This window comes from Aythya fuligula, chromosome 10, assembly GCF_009819795.1.
Source record: "Aythya fuligula isolate bAytFul2 chromosome 10, bAytFul2.pri, whole genome shotgun sequence".
NCBI lineage: Eukaryota > Metazoa > Chordata > Aves > Anseriformes > Anatidae > Aythya > Aythya fuligula.
Window position 1 is genome coordinate 20,446,143 of NC_045568.1, and position 19,243 is coordinate 20,465,385.

At 41.4% G+C, this 19,243-nt stretch overlaps 1 protein-coding gene across 1 annotated transcript in view; it reads left to right on the top strand.

Moving 5' to 3' along the window:
• Window positions 1-19,243, top strand: part of ITPR1 (inositol 1,4,5-trisphosphate receptor type 1) — a 163,895-nt gene that overhangs the window by 129,115 nt on the left and 15,537 nt on the right. The window contains 11 exon segments of the mRNA XM_032193866.1: window positions 289-411; window positions 1,424-1,528; window positions 2,334-2,526; window positions 6,306-6,428; window positions 9,535-9,710; window positions 10,976-11,140; window positions 12,432-12,627; window positions 13,984-14,085; window positions 15,738-15,877; window positions 17,313-17,478; window positions 18,151-18,311. Of these exon segments, the coding sequence (XP_032049757.1) occupies window positions 289-411; window positions 1,424-1,528; window positions 2,334-2,526; window positions 6,306-6,428; window positions 9,535-9,710; window positions 10,976-11,140; window positions 12,432-12,627; window positions 13,984-14,085; window positions 15,738-15,877; window positions 17,313-17,478; window positions 18,151-18,311 (1,650 nt within the window).

The following is a 19,243-nucleotide window of genomic DNA, read 5'->3' on the forward strand; positions in this document are numbered from 1 at the left end:
TAGTTATGGCAGGGGCCAAAGATCAGATGTGATGTAGTGTGCCATGAGCACAGCCCACAGCACATTACTTGGTGGGAAACAGAGAGTTTGGTTTCTCGTTTTGATAAGCCAGGCTGAAGATGTTGAGTTCAGGTCTCCTGCTTTATCCTGGATGTTGAAGCCCACTGCCCTTCCTCTTGAATGTGTATGCTCAGCTTCCTTTCACTTCTCTAAGAGCACCAAATGCCTTAGCAGACTTCAGCCCTCAAAATGAGCTGTCTCCTCATTGGCCTGTGTCTGTTTTTCTAGGTGGAAGTGATAAAGAAGGCATACCTACAAGGCGAAGTAGAATTTGAGGATGGAGAGAATGGGGAAGATCTTGCAGCATCTCCTCGGAACGTGGGGCACAACATTTATATATTAGCTCATCAGGTAGAATTGAATCCGCAGCATTTGTTAGCACTAAGTGACACAAATTGTGAATAGCAAGAGGTCTGCTTTTCACTGAAATTGTTTTAATGGCTCAGAGACAAACTCACTGCACGTTCTCTTTGTATAAGAGCCAAATCTTATCTTTAAAATAGTCAAAAATGAAACTTCTGTAATGAATAAGAAACTGTTCAGAGTTATAATGGCAGACAGGCAGCTTCTTGACCAAGGTTCTGAGGACACACGATTCAAGTTCTTGGCAGAACTGGGGAGCAAAATACTATTTTTCAGCTGTATCAGAAGTTACTTTCTACTTCCAAAGAAATTCTTCTCATGGATCATTTAAACCTTAAGCAGAAATCCCACTCTGCTTTTATTGTTCATGCCACGTTCTCTGTCATCATTTACATTGGAGCTGGTCAGGTTCACTGCATTGATACAACGTGGTGTTGGAAAGGTCAAAGACCAAGGGGAGAAAAAAATCGAGGTCTATTTATATAACGATGCTACATAGATCCCTCCATTAGAGACTCCTTCTTCCTTTTGCATCTGAGAAAAAAACACACTGTCATTATGCTATGGAAGTAATTTAGAGCATCCAGAAGCGTTTTTTTGAGCAGTGTTCTGTGAATCTGCTTTTTAGATGATGCAAACGTTCTCCTCCATCCCTGCCTCAGCACTTGAGCAGTAAGCACACCTTTGAATTAGGGTGGGTGTAGAAGGATAGACTGAATGTGAATGGTCAGAAACTTTCACAAGTCAGGCAAACAGTGGGAGAAAATGGATAAAAGAGGAATACAGCATGGATATTAAAATATATATTGGAGTCTTTCTGACTTGCTCCCAAAATAGAGCTGCAGGGTGTCTGGTTGGAATAGAACAAGCCTTCTGTCAACTTTGCCCTTTCTTAGCAGCTGACTGCGTACTATGTCTTTTTTTATGCCAAAAATCAGAAATTTAATATCATAGAGAGACATCTGGTGTTTCCCACTCCCTTTGCATTCCTTTATTTTAGTTGGCTCGTCATAACAAAGAGCTGCAGAACATGCTGAAGCCGGGAGGTCAGATAGAGGGAGACGAGGCTCTGGAGTTTTATGCCAAGCACACGGCACAGATTGAGGTAAAGGGAAACACGGGGGGTGTGGGGAGATGTGGTCTTCTGGGGAAGAGCAGTTCGCAAGGAAATCTGTGTAAGGAAACAACAGTTACATTATACATGATATTTTGATTGAACTGACTACCTGTGTGGACTGTCATCTTTGACATAAGAACTTTTTTTGACAGCCTCTGGGAGGGGAGCTATTTTTGAGCTGTCATGTGTGGGCTTTAAGATGGAGCTGAGCAGAGCTCTGTTGGCAGGAGGAAGTGTAACTTCACTTATGTTACATTTTGGCCGGTACCATTGCTTAATCCATAGTTAGAGATATCTTCTGCCATTCTTTCTGTATTAAAATGAGCGTTTGGCCTGTGGTACAGTCAATCTGAGATGCTTTTAAAAAGTAAAACATATACAAACACGGAGACTTCACAAAACTCTGTAATAAGCAAGATAAATATAACTTACTCCTTATACTTCCCTGCTCAATGTGTGGCTAAAACTTGCTAAGATTCCTGAATCGGGTGACCAGATTGTGCTGAAATTCAGAGCAGCTTTGGTGCAGGATTTGCTGGGCCCCTTGGAAATCCCAGCTCTGAGCAATATTGCCAGAATAAGACCACAGCATGGAAATTATCAATCTTGGAGCAAAATGTAGGCCTGCTTTGAAAGGTAAATTGGCTGAAGTCTCTGTCAAGCTGCTGTTCTACAGAAATGCATCCAAGTTCTACACGTAGCTGGTTTTAAAGGATGCAGAAAAAGAAAGCAGACAAACCAAGAAATAAAAACATTTTAAACTAGGGAAAACTCCAATAAGACTGTTGTTCAGATTGTCAGGTCAGACCGTACGATGGAGCAAATCGTCTTCCCTGTGCCCAGTATATGTGAATTCCTCACCAAGGAGTCCAAGCTGCGGATATATTACACCACGGAGAGGGATGAGCAAGGCAGTAAGATCAATGATTTCTTCATGAAGTCAGAAGACCTCTTTAATGAGATGAACTGGCAAAAGAAATTGCGAGGTAAGTGGCTGTTACGAGTGCGGAGGGTTACCAGCAGAGTACTTAGGTCAGGTTTTAAAAATTTAAAACGGTGACTTGATAGCAGATGGTTCCCCAGTGTGGCAGCAACCTTGATGATTGTTTGAAAGAATCTGCTCCTCTGCATGATGGCAATATGCTGTAATGAAATCAAGCTTAACGCCACAGCAATATGGACCAACTGGAGGAGATCCAGGGGAGAGCAGTAAGAACGAGCACGGGTCATCTTTTTTAAGATGCAAGAGAAAGGAACACATTTGTGGAGGCTTCGCTTAAATGAGATGGCATTTGGTGGTAGGGAGAAATGAAGAGGGCCAAACTGAAGAAAGCAGTGGTCTGTTCTCCCTGCTTGTGCTGGGTGAACGCAGCAGTTCCCTTGCGTTGCAAGAAAGAGCAAGGCTGGGTAACGCAGCGCGGACGTGGGCTGCCTGTGGTGGGTATGGCATCTCCAGCAGTGGAGGTGTTTAAGAACAGGCTAAACACAAGCTTTCCAGTGATAATTAAAGTTAATCCTTTCTATAGGCAACAAGTAAACTAGAGGACGTGCTGATTCCTTCCAGCCCTGTGATGCTCAGATATCTGAATGCAAATATTTTCAAGCACTGCTTTCCCTTTGAGGTTCCCACTGGCAGCTAGGAAAACTTTTAAATCTATATTTTACTCCGTACAGTGCCACCATTTCACGCAGTAAACTTTCTAGCTTGTTTGATTAAAATTATAAAAAATAAAAAAGATTCTTTTTTTGCTGAAGGAGAAATGTCGTGCACCAGGCTCAGTTTCAGTGGGCAGTGGTTAGAATTTACCAACATTGCCACTCGGAAATGTCAGATAAAGTGGTTATTTCCTCCTTGAGTCAACATCTGCCATCTGATACCCCACTTGTTCCCCATGCTTGAATCAGCTAAAGACCAGTTATTAGTGCAAGAGCGCAAAGAGTTCAAGACTGCCCCTGAAACCTGCCTGCAGGGCTGAACAAATCTACAGCAGTGTGGTGGCAAAGCTTTTCCCCAATGGAGACGTTGGTGGTACTCAGTCAACACTGCATATAGTAGGGGGAAAGGGTTGAGAAGGGTTCAGAAGATCGTTCTTGTTTTGAAGGTTACTTGTAATGAAATTATTCCCCTTGTTGCAACCTCCAATTGTGTTTTGCCCTTTTGATCTGCACCTCTGAGAAAAGCCTGGATTCTCTCCGTTTGTTGTTAGGGTGCTTAGGCTCCGTTCACGACAGAGCTAATGGTGTCTTGCACATTTGGCAACAGAAACTCAGTATTTGCTTCAGATAGTTGGGGCATATGTATTTCTATGTTTTCTTCTAATAAAGAAAAGCAATTGTAATTTTGTTTAAAATTATCAAGATCAGATATAGGCGGGACAGCCTGAAACTTGATCAGCTCTATTTAAATTTAGCTCTACTGAAATTTTTCATTTTTATGAATACTACAGTAGAGCTATTTCCATTTAACAATGGATTAATACTTCTGTCAGCATCAAACCCCCCCAGTAAGCTGCTTCCTAAAATGACTTCTAAGAACTCTACAAGAAAGATAGTTATGACATGTTAAACAAATGGGCAACTTTGTGTTTGACAGCATCCATATATTCTGTTGGATTTTGCTGTTTAAGTCTAGATTTCTGGGTTACTTTAGTTGTCTTCAAGGCAATCTCCAAGCAAGCTGTGAAGATACCCAAAATTAACAGCAGGCTGCAAATTAATCAAGATCTGTATGCAGAAGTGGAGAATACTTGTTTTTTCTTTGAAGAACTGGAATTTTTCATTAAGATTGTAATCCTGTTACACCGTGCAGAAAATCATTCAGCCTGTCTCCTAATATTCTGGTTTTGTTAGGCCTCTGACTGATAGCCCACATTTATACATCTTCAACGCAGGTTTGTGTTTTTGTGACATGACAGGCTGGCAGTGCTGTGTTGTGCTCATGTGATCCACTCACAGTTTATTGAAACCTGAGAAAGACATCAGCCCGAGACGTTAAACTTGGCAAGAAACTTTTCTCTAAAAGTCTTTAAAGATTATTTCCACCCCTCTTCAGCTCCTGGGGCAAACTCATGATCTGAGCACCGTAAGTCTCTTGAGGTCTTAATAAGGAACTCAGAGGAGCCTGCCAAAACCAGGTGGAGGTGCTTCATAGGGCAGGTAGCCTGTGCCCACCCCCAAATAGCAGTGTAAGGTAAAACCTGGAATTTTGTAATGACCTTTGTGTAAGAATTACATACAAATTGATTCAACCTGCTTACAAAATCACTCAGAAAAAACAGATTGGGAAGAGAAGTAATATAGAATGCAATGCCTCATATATTCAGGACACTGCCACATCTCATTCCATCGAAGCTTAACGTGTGCCTTGCTAATCAGGTGCAACGAAGCTTTTATTCTTACAGTGACTGGGTGCCTTTTTGTCGTCCTTTCCTTTACATTCAGCTGTTCAATGCATATGCTTTTTATGTGCATTTCAAGTCAGTATAATGAAGCATTGTATAACTCTTTTAACCCACTTTTTTGCTTAGGATGCTAGACGAGGTGATTTACTGAAGAGAGGTGGTGATGACTGTGATGCTCAGAACTGCAGCATTCGTTAATTTACTCTTCTTTGCAGCCTCAGAGTTTGCATTTTAATCTTCCCTAAATTTCACTGTGAGCTTCTTTGCCTTTGCTCTTCGGTATCTGTGTGTGTTACCTCATTTCAAAAGGGAAAAGTATTCCTTTCTTTGGAAGAATTTTTAATAGATTTTTCACTACTGTAGATTTCAGGAGTACACAATTTGCTGCACAATAAGCCTGCAGGAGCTAAATTCTGGGGGATTTTGCCTTGATGCAGAGGGAATTACTGTGAGGCTGCTTTTTAGCTGTCCGTTTCATCTTCTTGTCCATGACCACTTCAGAAAATGAATCTTTCTGCTTTTGTGCCTCTTGCTTCTAGCTGCAGAGATTATTAATTTTAATAAGACTTTTTTAAAGGCATTTGTATGTATTTGAAAATACACAGCTATTTAACTGTACCCCGAGCTCTGTGCGGTTACATATGTGCCCTTTGCCCACGGTACAGAGGGAAGGCCAGCTGAGCTTCAACTGGTTTATTATTTTGGGGCTATATTGGTTTATTACCAGCTTGAAGTAAAGTTGTTTTATTTGCTTGGCAGCCAGTCCTAAACATTTTAGCTTTATTGTTATGTCACTATGCTGCATTTTGTGTCTTAATTGTGCACCTAGGCCTTTGCTGTGTTGTTTCTGGCTTGCTGCAGTGGAAAGGAAGCCTGAATGTGGGCAGGCACTGCGGGCAGGGGAGCTGCTGCCAGCAGCAGTAGCAGCACAGCTGGGAGGGATGGGGCTGAATCTCACCGATGCGAACGTGTACACATTTTCTTCCTCCTAATCGTTCTCTGTGTGACTCTGAGTACAAAGTACGTTATTAGGGGAAACCTGAAGTCCTTGACCTCCTGTATTTCTGAACTTGTTCTCACGCTGCTGCTAAATCAATTCATGCTAGAAAATGCTTTCCTTTTTAACGTTAGTCCTTTGCCTTAAAGCACGATCTAAGAAACTGGAAGTACCCCAAAGATAAAGAGTAATCAAATAAACTTCAGAATAAGCAATGAATACTAGTGCTGGTGATGCTGTGCTTTTGGGCAAACTGAAAATAATCAGCTTGATGGAAATGTGTTTTTGTTTTTTGTTTTTTAATATAGACATCTTGGTTTTTTAAAATGCTCCATTATTAATAAGAATTATTTTTGTTGTTTTGCAGCTCAGCCTTTCCTGTACTGGTGTGCTCGCAACATGTCCTTCTGGAGCAGTATTTCCTTTAACCTGGCTGTCCTTATGAACTTGCTTGTAGCATTTTTCTATCCATTCAAAGGAATTCGAGGAGGTACCAATATTTGACATATAAAAATATATGAACAAATAAGGTCTGATGAGCCAAATCCTGTCCCCCGTTTGTCTGCACATCCCTATTAACTTCAGTAGAGACTGTAGAACAGAAATTGTCTTTTTTTAATTGCTTTGATTTAAATTGTGCTATTTTCTGACTTTTTCTTGGGGCATTTGTAAAGAAAATGTAGAGCTATGCTTTTTTCCTAGGGTAAAGATTACCAAAGACAGACATCTACTTTTAATTACTTGACTGTTCTACTTCGTTTTAAAATTCTGTAACTAAGTATTGAACTAAGAATACGAGAAATGTTAATTTATTGCTATCCTTGGACTTGCATTTTTTTTTAATGCCATTTACATAAACCTTCATGGCTACATAGCGCATCAGGAGGTCTGTGAGTGTTGTACAAGGTCGGGTGCGGGAGCTTGCCTTGAGTTCTGGCAGGTGAGACGTATGAGAAGTGACCTGCCTCGTGCCTTGGAGGTTGTTGGAGGATCAAGAATAGGAGCTTGGTTCCCCTCCTGTTGCAGCCTCCTCAGGAGCACCTTACCTCTGCGAGTGCTTCGAGCAGAGGTTGCCTTAGGGAGCGCAGAAGAGTGCGCCAGCCTCGTCTCCTGGCTCAGGAACAACCTGCATTTCCCTGCCATAAGTGGGTAGCAGCTGGGCCTGCCATCATCTCTAACATAAAGTATGGGTTAACATGTGTGGCTCATGGGAGATTGCACAATCTTGCTGTAATAGCTCTCATGGAAGTTGCTTTTGATCCAAGCAGTGGGTTTGTGCGACGGTGGTGGTTCTTAGAGCCAATTCAGTAAATACTTCCAATAGAAGCTGATTAGATTCAGCTGCTCTTCCTTACATTCAGCCTCTGCAAAGAGACGCACCCTAGGGCAGATTGATTGGTGGATTCATGTCAGCAAGAATCAGAAAATCTGGAGAAATATTCCTGCAAAGGCTCTGTCACAGCTATTGCTTGCAAAGCTGGTATGGAGGATGCATCTGGGTGGGAGCTTTTTCCACATCTCTGTCAACTGGGGTATATAAGGACCCCAAAAGTAAAACCCCGTCCTGGAAAGGGTTATTCGTGTTCAAACTTTCACTTCCCTTTCTTAAATGTTCATGATGCAACAGGGCCAGATAGATGCTTATCTCTTCCCATTGAACTTCCCTCGGCCTCTTTCTCTTGCTGATAGCTAACTACGGAGCCTACAGAAAATACAGCTGAAGGGCAGCAGTAGCCTCAACGCAGGAAAGTTATCGTCTGGGCTCTGTGTGCAACATAAAAGCCACTTCACACTCCCTGCGGCTCACCAGTTAATTTGAGGAGAGCTGTCATTTCGTCCAGGTAGTGTTTGGTGGTAGCTGACTTAGCAGGGGAATAAAGACAATGAGCACGGAAAGCTGGTTCTGGGCTTCTCCATCCTGAGCATGCTTAGGTAAAGTGTGTGGGAAACTACGGGATATATTAGGCCAAAGTCTGGTGTTCCTGAGAGAGGGAAGAGGATAGATAACTTCTGGAACAGGCTTGGGTTTCAGCAGCTGTACCTCTGTGTCACACTGTGGGATGGCAGACCTCGGGGTCACGCCACTTCCCTTCTGGCCAGCAGCTGGTTGAAAGGGCTTAACCAGCATGAAGAGCAGCTGAATTTTCTGTCTCCAGTCTCAAAGATCACAAGTTAAAATTTAAAAGTCTGAATTAATGGCTGCTAGCAAAGCTGGTAATTAAACAAGTTTGTTGAGACTACAAGTTGCAAGACTGGGGGGTGCGGAGAATCATTTGGCATTTTGTGCGTGCCCTACCCTGCATATTTGAAATACTTTATCAGGTAACATTTTGATAAAATCTCTTCCTCTACGAGTTACAATCAGCCATGTAAATAATAAATATGTGTGTATTTATTTTAGCCTTAAAGTTGGACTTTTGAAAACAGAGCAGCTGGGGGAAGTTCTCTGTGTCCCGAGTAGCTCAGACGCGCTGATCCGAGCAGCTGATCAGCATGTGGCTGTAGCAGGAGTTGTACAACTTCTGACTTGGGGAGCAGAAACAAAACTGGATGCATGGGATTGGGTACTGAAACTGCGGGAATTCCAGAGAGACAGAACTTCCCTGCAAGTTCTGGGTTACGCCATCCTCCTGCCAGCAGCCTTGTAATGGAGGCCACGTGCTCACAGCAGGCGCTTTCAGGGCAGATCGGGTGTGGACCTCGGTGTCAAGTGAACGCTGTCTTGATGATCTTCCTTTTCCAAGGGCAGACAGCACTTCCAGTTTGCTCCCAGTCTCTTTCTGTCCCTAGGAATGAGAAGCAAGCCTAGGCCCAGAACCCACCCTTCTGTGAGTGCTCTCCTGGTCCCTGAGCCCCGTTACAGTCTTTATTTTTTGGTCCTTGTTCTCATGGTGATGGGCAGCCCACGTGTAGGTGTGTGTCACCAGCAATACCAAGGACTTCGTTAATTCTAGTTACTTTTGCAGGTCTGCAAAGGCAAGGGGATCTTGCCTTTCTCTTTGTCAAGGTACCATTTTCTTGAAGAAAAGCATTTTTAATGCAAGTTTTAAGAAAAAGATGTCTCATATTCTGCATAAACCTAGGTTAAACAGTATTTCAGGCTGGGTATTTTTCATGGTTCTTTGAGAAGTGTATTTTTAGATACGCAGGCTGATGTTATGTAAGCAGGCAGTCTCATGGGACAGTCTAAATAGAACCAGAAATAGCAAGAGATGAAAAAAAAATGGTGCAAGGTTTTTTACCAAAAGCATAATAGGAGACTCAGGATGGATATGTGAATCGGGACCTGGACGTATTTGTTGTCTTTCTTCACCTCCATATTCAATCATCTACAGAGTACGCTAAAATGAAGAATCCTGTAATACTGTTTATCATTTACATAATGCTTTAGTAATAAGTTTGTAATTAAGCTCTGCTGAAGGCGCTGGGCTCAGACGTTCCACTTAGCACTTTGAAATCAGTAACGTCTGAACACGAGGATTAATGGTGCTCCACCAAAGATAAGATAAAATGGCATTTATTTGGCTATTTTGATTTTGTTTTGCTTGGTATACAAAGTCTTGAGACATTATTTGTTTTGTTCTCCTTCATCCTAGGTACACTAGAGCCCCACTTGTCAGGCCTGCTGTGGACAGCGATGCTGATATCTCTGGCTATAGTCATAGCTCTTCCTAAGCCCCATGGTATCAGAGCCTTAATAGCTTCTACAATATTACGCCTAATATTTTCAGTTGGTTTACAACCTACTTTATTTCTTCTGGGTGCATTCAATGTAAGTATCAAGTTGGTTTTTGTTTTTTTTTTTGAAGTTCTGTTGCTTCTTATGTAAGGGCTTCTTACCTGCTCCTGAAGGCAAAAATAGGCTGGAACACTGTGGCAGAACTGGGGTAAGGAGTCGTTCCCTCCTTGGTCGTTGCTAGCAGAAGTACTTTGCTGCTGCTCATTTAATTCTGCTTCCCGAAGCCGGAGAGCTCTAAGGTCTCGCTCAGTTTTGTCACAGTCTCGTAACAGCTCCCACCCCAGCCAGAAATGTAAAGAAGGCTCTGTGACCCTCCAGCACTCGGATGTTCGCTCAAACCCGTCTCCTGCTCAGCGACTGAGCTGCAGTATTTACGGGATTGTGTAAGATGTACTAAACAATGCATTTCCCAAATGTCTGTCTGCAGTCTACCTGCCAGCCAAGAGCTGACACTAAGCAGTTTTGCTACAGTAACGTGTGGACTGAGTATGTAAACTGAGCTGCCAGAAAACTTCATTAATGCTCAAACCCGGATACTTGTGGTTTCTAGGCAAGTAAGCCAAAAATGTTTCTTTGACTGAGTCAGCAGGAGCTGTGCAAAGACGCATCTTCTTGAAGCGTTGGCCTTTATTACAAAGTGCTCAGCTTTAACGTGCATCATTTAATAGTGTTCCTTGTCTTCAAAATGTCACCAAGTGCCCTGTGCTAAAGAATCAGGGTTGCATTGTTAGTATTGTTGCTGCTGTTGTTAATTGCAGTGTTTAGCAGGTTCCAGGTAAATCGAAGGCAGCTCTCCTTCAGTGCTGATGGCTGGGGCTACACAGGAGGATTCCTGTGTGCATGATCTGAGAGAGAAATGCTGAGGCAATCTGGAGCACTCACTTATTAGTGAGCGGTAGGGGCTGCTTCAGAAATGTAAGGGCTGCTGGAGGCTAGCAAGTAATTTGATTGCAGGAAGTGCAGAGCTTAGAGGGATTTTTTAGGGCAGTTTACCTCGCACACCAGGGAGTGTTCTTACTTTCTTCTTTAAGTCTTGAAGTCCTGATGCCCTTTGACAACTGGCTGGGGACAGGAGTCGATGTTCCTGTTTTATAGACGTGTTCAGTTTTAGTTTTGGCTCACTGTCTCAGCTGTGCAGAAAGCAGCCGTTGACTGACACGTAAAATGCTGGCATGTAACAGCCAATTCAGCACTGTTGTTGATGTTGCCATATAGCTGAGTTACCACCAGCTTTGAAAAATTGCCTTTTTTCCTGCAGGCTATGTCTTGCAACTAATTTATGATTAATCTTTCCTTAGGTTTGTAATAAAATCATTTTTCTGATGAGTTTTGTGGGCAACTGTGGAACCTTCACTAGAGGATACAAGGCAATGATCATGGATGTAGAGTTTCTTTATCATCTGCTGTACCTCCTGATTTGTGCTCTGGGGCTTTTTGTACATGAATTCTTTTACAGCTTGTTGGTAGGTATTCATTTTGTCTTCAGAATGTTTTTCTTCCTATGTGCTTGTAAAGTCCCACCTGGATGTCACCCACTGCTTGCTTTCTGCTTTACAACCGGACGCTGTCGTGCAGGCAGTCTTTTGAAAATGGGGCTCTGGTGGTGTTGCTTAGAAGTTACTGTGGGAGGCTACAAGATCCCTGCCCTGTCTCCTCTTCCTGACTTTTACAGACAAATGGAGAATTGTGGGTCTTCTCAAGCATGTTAGGCCAGACACCTTTTTAAAGTTAAGTTTGGTTAAAACTGCTTGTTACAGTAAATGTGTATGCACTTTCAACAAAGGTATTTAGTATTTCCCTTCGTGGTAGTTAGTCTTCATCTCGGACACTAAGGTCTGTAGGCTCTCTAGGTTAGAGGTACTGCTTGTGGCCCTGCTCTGACTTCCAAGATGATAAACCATTTTAAATTGGTGTGACTCCAGGTAATATCACTACCTGGTGAAGGTTTAAGTTCTTTAAGGTCACATCAGCTCCTGCATGAGAAAAAAATCATTGAAAAATCTAACCATAGAAAATGTAACTGAGCAGCAGGTGCTTAAGGAGTTACCATGCTATGAGTTGTTTGGTTTTTTGTTTGTTTGTTTGTTTGTTTTGTTTTGTTTTAATAAAAAAAGTATTCTAAAATATTAATTTAAAAAAATAGGTTTACTAGGTGCACAGTCTAGAAGATACTGATATTAACAGGGAAAACTAACTATATAACGTAGTGTTCATGTTCTTTGAGTGCTCAGTTAGCTGTGGAGCATCTCTGCAGCTACAGCTGTACTCTAGGCCTCACACAACTGACAGGGATGCCTGGCATACAGTTTTTTTCTGTTTGGGGTGGAATTCATCCTGTGCGGTGCAATTCTTCTAAGAATAAGCAGTTAAAGGAGTATATCTAGTGTTGGTGGAGAAAATGTGTCACTTGTAATGCAAACCCAAAATCTCATTCAGAGCTCTCTATTTTCATCCCTTTGTTTGATGTCTGCTGCATCCTCTGGTATCTGCATTGCTTATTTTCTGTATTCACGTAGGTCCAAATTAACAAATACCTGTCCTCTCGCTGTCAACCAGCACAGAGCCAGCAACCTGCCTGGGCTGTGCTCGTGCCATGTCACAGGCCCAGAGGAGTGAGAAATGAAAAGACATTGAAATGGAAAATTTTCTTCCCAACACTAATTTGGGTGAAAATATTGCTCACTGTTAGTGTGCCACAAAAGATACTGGTAGTACACATGAAAAACAGCCCTTGATTTTGTTTGTTGTCCCCAGCTGTTTGACTTGGTGTACCGAGAGGAGACCTTGCTGAACGTCATCAAAAGTGTCACTCGCAATGGGCGCTCCATCATCCTGACGGCTGTTCTTGCACTCATCTTGGTGTACCTCTTCTCCATCGTGGGGTACCTGTTCTTCAAAGATGACTTCATCCTGGAAGTAGACAAGCTCCCAAATGAAACATTATTGCCAGGTTGGTAGCAGTGGCTCATTTTGACTGTTGAAGAAAGTAACGGACTTTTGTTCCCCAGAGCATGCTGAGTGTCTTCCATTTTTTGTGAGAGATTCTGGCTATCTCACAGGTTTGACAGTTTCTTTCTTACCAAGCACTCTGCTTAAATAAATAAAACAGATTGGAGCAAATGGATACCAAATTTACCCTTTAAATTTTGACAAGATGCTGTAATCCACTGCAACATATAGAGAGGTGGGGTAGCAGAACCCCTGAAGACAGCACTCGGGCTTTTCTGCACACACTGAAGATTTCTCCTCTGTTTGCTAAAACAGTTGAGATTATCTAATTCATCTAACACCTACTCCCTCCCCCAGTTTAATTACAAACAGACTTTAGGTAGGCTATCGTGGGGAAGGCTCTGCACTATGGGGATATTAAGTTCTGCCTCAGTTTGCCAGATTTTGTATGCTTATATTGGCTTTTAATGGTGCATTCTAGTCTCAACATAAGAAAAATTAATATTTTATCTAAAATAACCCCGTGAATATAAACGAAGGGAAATGACCTTCAAAGCCGTGATCCTGTGAAGTTGAGGTCTCTGTGTCAAACTCTAGTTTGCTCATAGTTTTTATAGACTCTGTTAATCTCCCTCAGTTTGTTGCTGTAGTTTAAATTCCATAGTAGACCTCTCAGTGCTGAACATAGGTTGCATATTGTAAGATAAAACGTTTTGTTGTTTTCTTTTCCCTTGCCCTATAGCATCAAGTAAGCAACTCAGTGGATGGGAAGCACAGAAATGAAATTTGTTAGAGAAGGAGTTTGGGTTTTGGCTTATTCTGACTTCTTCTTTTTCTCTCACTTGAGTTACTCTGACAAGCACTGTTTGACATACCCACTATTTTTTCTAATTTTACTGCCTACCCTGTAGGAGACCAAACCTCACTGACCTTATTATTTCACATTTCCACCAAGCTGGAGAAACGCCAAAGATGTGTTACTGTGTGGCATCAGGGTGGTTTTGATACTTGTGAGATGTTGAAGGGCAATTTTTCAATCACCTTGAAAATTCACTGTGCACTAGAACGTAATATTTTTGGAACAATTTCAATTACATTCTCAACTTTGGAGCTAATGCAAAATAAATGCATAACTATGGTCTTGAATTCATAGAAATAAGAAGTTCATATTTAAAATTAAAATCACTGAATGTGTGAATTGGAAAGGACTGTGGTTGTCTAAACTCTAGGATAACATACAATTCTAAATCTGCCTAGTAAGTGCAGACCCAATGCGATGAGGTATCTTAATATCTGAAAAGTAATCTTGCAAAACACAAAATATTAAATTATTTGACTCATCGCCTTTTGTTTTTAGATCGCACAGAACCGGGTGAGACCATGACTGGCGAGTTTCTCTATTCAGACGTGTGCAAAGCAGGTAGCAGTGAAAACTGTTCTTCAATCATTCCTTCAGACCGTGAGTATCTGCTTAGCTGCTTTTGAATTACTAACTTCTTATTCTGAAGTTTTCACACTTTTTTGAATTAAGCACCTTAAGTAAAATTTGAAGGAAAAAAAAAAGCCCTGTATACTCAAAGGGGCAACAAAATTAAGACAATCGAGTTAAGCCAACAGCATAAATGACATTTGTAACATGAATTCTTTAGAGAAACTTTTTGTAACTGAGCAATCCTTTGATAAAACATTGACATATGCTTTGATTTTCTATATTATCAATTTGAAAAGGAAGTGATGTAGTTTACCTTCTTGCAAGGTTATTATTTTAAAACATTAGGCTCTTAAATGTGATCTCAGAGGATAATGCTCTGAAATATGGAACAGAACATTGTTTACTGTCAGCATTATTTTATCTAGTTAACTAAGGAAACTGTTTTTAATATCATGTCAGGAAGTAGTCAATGGATTAAGCAGACAGGGTAGGTTTGGGGGGTTTTTGAGATCAAGAAAGTGCATGTGAGATATTACTTGTAGCGTAATCACCAGCCTCAGACTGGGCACTGAAAATTTTCAGTTTTATTTTCTAGAAAATGTAATTTACTAACTTTGAGATTTATGATGCTGGCTGAGAAAGCCAGACAGAACATCGCTATTTCTTTTAGAAGTGGAGCTCTTATATGGTCAAATGTTTCAAATGTCAATAGTGGCCACAAGCCCATGCTCTCAAGAAGAGATGTCTCTGTTTTGCTCAAGTGGCCTCTTTGATAAAATAAGATTCAACATAGATACAAGAATAGCTTCTTTATTTGGCTCTAAGAAGAGTGTGCTTTGTCTTTATGCGTTCTGGCTGCAGAAGGGAAAACTTCAGAGATGTGTTTATATCGTAAATAATCAACTTGGTATCAGGGTCTCACGTGGACGGAGATGTTAACGATGCCCAAATCTTTGGCCGCTTCTGTACCCTCATGGGTTTTGGGTATTTCTGGATTTCTTAGGGATTTAGACCCATCTAAGGCTTGCCGTGGGAAGGTGGGATCTGCTCATGAGCATTTTTATGATGAAATGTAAGTCATGAGACTTTTAATAGGTACAGGGAAAGTATATGAAATTAGGTAATTAATTCTTGCAGTCCTGGAACTGCAACAGTGAAGTTGGAGGCTTCAGCCAAATGGAGAGAGGGTCATAAAAAACAGTGCTACTTTTTTAGTAAAATGCTGTTTCCATAAGCAGTGATATTTTAGCCATTTGAAAAATAAGAGTTGAAGTTGCCATTTTGAGTACAGCCCAAAGGCTGTGCAATCTGTTAGGCACCAAGGGAGAGTGTAAGAGGCAACACTTTGTCCTCTGAGCTGTCAAAAAGCTATGATTCTGTATAAACAGGCATCTGGTGATCCAAAGCTATGCATACTAACAGAAATGGAAAGAGAGATTTAACCAAGTCAGAGACAGCAGTTAAAGCACAAAAGAAAACTCTGCTGGTGAGGAGAGGAGGGCAGGCTGGAGCCACCAGAGCAGGAGACCTCTGATGGTCTGCTCGTGGCGTTTGCAGTGCTGGCTGGAAATTGGCCGTTTGCAAAAGGGAGTGAGAGTGTAGCCAGAAAAGGATGGAGAGAATTACTTAAAACTGATCTTCTTGCCTTCTAAACGTGTCTTTGCTTGCTGTGTTAACAGAAGTGATTGCTGAAGAAATGGAGGAAGAGAATAAAGAGCATACGTGCGAGACGTTGCTGATGTGCATTGTTACTGTACTGAGTCATGGGCTCAGGAGTGGGGGTGGAGTAGGTGATGTGCTCAGGAAACCATCCAAAGAGGTAAATTATCACTGAGTGGGGGTGGAAAAGTGATAACCGTGGAGGGCTGGGGATGTAGTTCTGCTGGGGAAAATGTGTATATATTCTTGAAACAGATGTAGACCTTGCGAACTAGGAGGGACCACGCTTTCCCTCTGTATAATAGTCAAACTTCGGTAGTACCAAATCAAACAGCAGCCAGTTCAAACAAGCTTTGAGCCATGATCTTGTTTCTTAGTACACGAGACCTTTTTCAGCTTAAGGGTATCCAGAACGAGGCCCAAATGAACAGAAATGGTGTAGCCAACAGTTTGTGCTTTGGGAGTTCAGGATTTGAAAAAGCAAGAAAGGGACAAGCGAGCAAAGGATTGCGTTGGGTAGCAGAATGAAAGTGGTGTGGTGGCTGATACTATGCGAGTGGCTTGAGTTGCTTTCAGGAACATTATTGAGAAAAGTAAGATGTGTAAAGCAGGGAATGAGATGAGAGGACAGGGACCAGGATGGCTCGGAGCTGGGATGGTGGGGAAAGGAAGGGTGTTGTTTGCAGCCGTCCTTGCAGAGCAAAGACTAGTCAAAAACAGCAAGAATTTTTCATAATACCCACAGAGCTGTTTCAGTAGCTAATTGCACTTATCAGAGTCTCAGGCTTGTCTCTCTGTTGTCATTCCCTAAAACCATATTAGAGACTAAGGGGCAGGCTTGGTCAGAGTGAATGCTTTGCACCATGTAGCAGGGGAAAGGAAAGAGGGTCCTCTTCAGCCTCATTTTGCCCTCTCTGAGCAGTGTTGTGTCTGTCTGCTTTGTTCCCAGCAGATAACAGGAGTTAAGTATATGGTCTGCAATTTCAAGGTGTTATCCAATACTTAGCCTTATTTTCAGCTTAAAATGGTTTAAAGGCTATATAATTCCCAGCTAACATTTGGCACCCAGCTGCCTGGGGTGGTTCTGAAAATGAGGGTTAGGCAATAAACATGGCATGGGCACTGCAAAGTCCAGCTTTGCATCCTGTTTCATTCAACACAACATACTTGGTTTATAAGATAAACAAATCCTATGATATTGCAATAAAAGATTTTATAATTAACACTGGTACTATATTGATATAGAGGCAGATTAATATAAGGATATCATTTGGATTGGTTTGCAGTGAGCAGGTGAAGAGAGAAAAAATTCATTGTGTAAGAGAGAAGAGCAAAGACTTGGACATAGTAAGCAGAAAGCAACTCTAGGGATTGCATACCATTAGCTGACTAATTCAGCTCCTTTTCAGTAATTTTGCATTTTAGTTTCACTTAATGTTTGAGTTCTAAGTTATCATTGGAGAACATCAGAAATGGAGAGTCTAAAGGGAGGAGTTGTGGGGCTGCATACTCGTCGCTGAACTGCAAGAAATGTGTTGTAAGGGTTAGATGGATATGGATTTGGGTTGTTAATAATTAAAATATGTATCTTGCAGGAACCTCTCTTTGCTGCTAGAGTGATATATGATCTGTTATTCTTCTTCATGGTCATCATTATTGTCCTTAACCTGATTTTTGGTGTGATCATTGACACTTTTGCTGATTTAAGGAGTGAAAAACAGAAGAAAGAAGAGATTTTAAAAACAACTTGCTTTATTTGTGGTAAGTGTAGAAACACACTTAATACAGAGTTAGGTTCCACATGCATAGAAACTTGGCAGAAGGAAGAGATGGGGAATGTATTTTTATACTGCCTTTGCCTTAAATCTTTAGTTTCTGCTTCTCCTGTGCTTCAAATAATTTTGTATTGGAATAGGAGAGAATTCATAAACAGACATTTTTCAAGGGTGCAGTGTTAAGTAGTGTCTGAGAAAGTTTCTCACAGTAGATTTGGAATTAAGCTGCTGAGCCTTTGAGGCCAGTGCAATTAACTGACATGGCACTGCAGAAGTTGCATAACACGTAGACTGACAGAAGTAACCTTTGGAAGTTTGCTGCAAAGCAAATGTTGCATTTGGTATCATTTTGCCTAAAAATAGGAGATGTGTTATGAAATTCAGCTGTTTGCATTCAAGGTAGTTACCTTATTTTTAACCAAAAGTTATCTGTTATGTTACCAAATGTGACCAGCACTTGTAATGCCTTCTCTCCTCTCTCCTTCTTCCCTCTGTTTGGTGGCTGTTCATTAGCGTTCTTGCCTATTATTCCGTGTTCATTTAGGAATGCTTGTGACTGTTAAGATCTGCAGCAGACCGTAGATTTTTTTTTCTTAGAGCTCATTTTCCTAGTCCCAGTTTGTAAATACTAAGAGTTATAAATGTGTCACTCTTGTAGGTTTGGAAAGAGATAAGTTTGATAACAAGACAGTCACGTTTGAAGAGCACATTAAAGAAGAGCACAACATGTGGCATTATTTGTGCTTTATTGTATTAGTGAAAGTAAAAGATTCAACAGAATATACAGGACCAGAAAGTTACGTGGCAGAAATGATCAAGGTGAGTTTTGAGTATTCTCTATTTTACTTTCTTTGTAAGCAAAGACTTGGAGTAAGATTGTTCCTACAATAATAGGCTTAATCCAATGCCTTTCCTTTTCAAAGTGTCTGATAAAGATAAGTACTTATGATGTGCTTGGCGAGATAACTTGATAAAAGATAACACATTGATGGCACCACATTGCAACGTGCTACAAATAGATGGTGCAGGCAGGGTCGCTTGTGGGAGGCTCCGTGTGCTGCAGCACAGCAGTTTGCAGCTTCGTGGCTGCAGCTTCTCAGCAGCTGGAACACTCACGAGTGTGTGCCAGAGGAGGTGGCAGTGAGCAGTGACAGCTAGGTGGTCGCTGTGGTTTCAGATGGATAAAGAGAAGCTATTGTTTTCAAAACTCTTGTACTGCTGTTCAAAAGAATATTTTCATGTTGGTGGAAGTGCCTGAAGTATACTAAACAGTTTTTAACCTGTCCCAGTGTAAATGTCTTTAAAAGACTTGTAAGATTTGCTGTCATATGATCGTATGATTTTAGCTCACTGTGGTAAGAAACTAAAATTAATATCTGCTCAATTGTAATGCCTTTTAATGAGAGAATTAAAAGCCTCGTCTCTGCCAAGTGGCAGGTTCAGTGCTCCTGGAATTAGATCCTAAACCCCAATTACTAATTTGTGTGTCTTCTGGCTGGTTAGCGAAAGCAGTTTCTGGTTTATAACATTTAGTTGTTATTTATTTGCCTTCAGACAAATAAAAGCAGAATATTTGTCTTATTTATCTCTGAAGTTTTTGCTGTGGAGGTGCAGCCTTCCATTAAGTGGGGGATTTGCCTTGGTCTGGTCAGAATGTAAATCTCACCAAGATTTCTTAGAGGTTAGACATGTTACTTTGGGGTCACTAAAGTGTGTGTCCTAGTTCTGGATTTCTGCCTCTGTAATGAGGG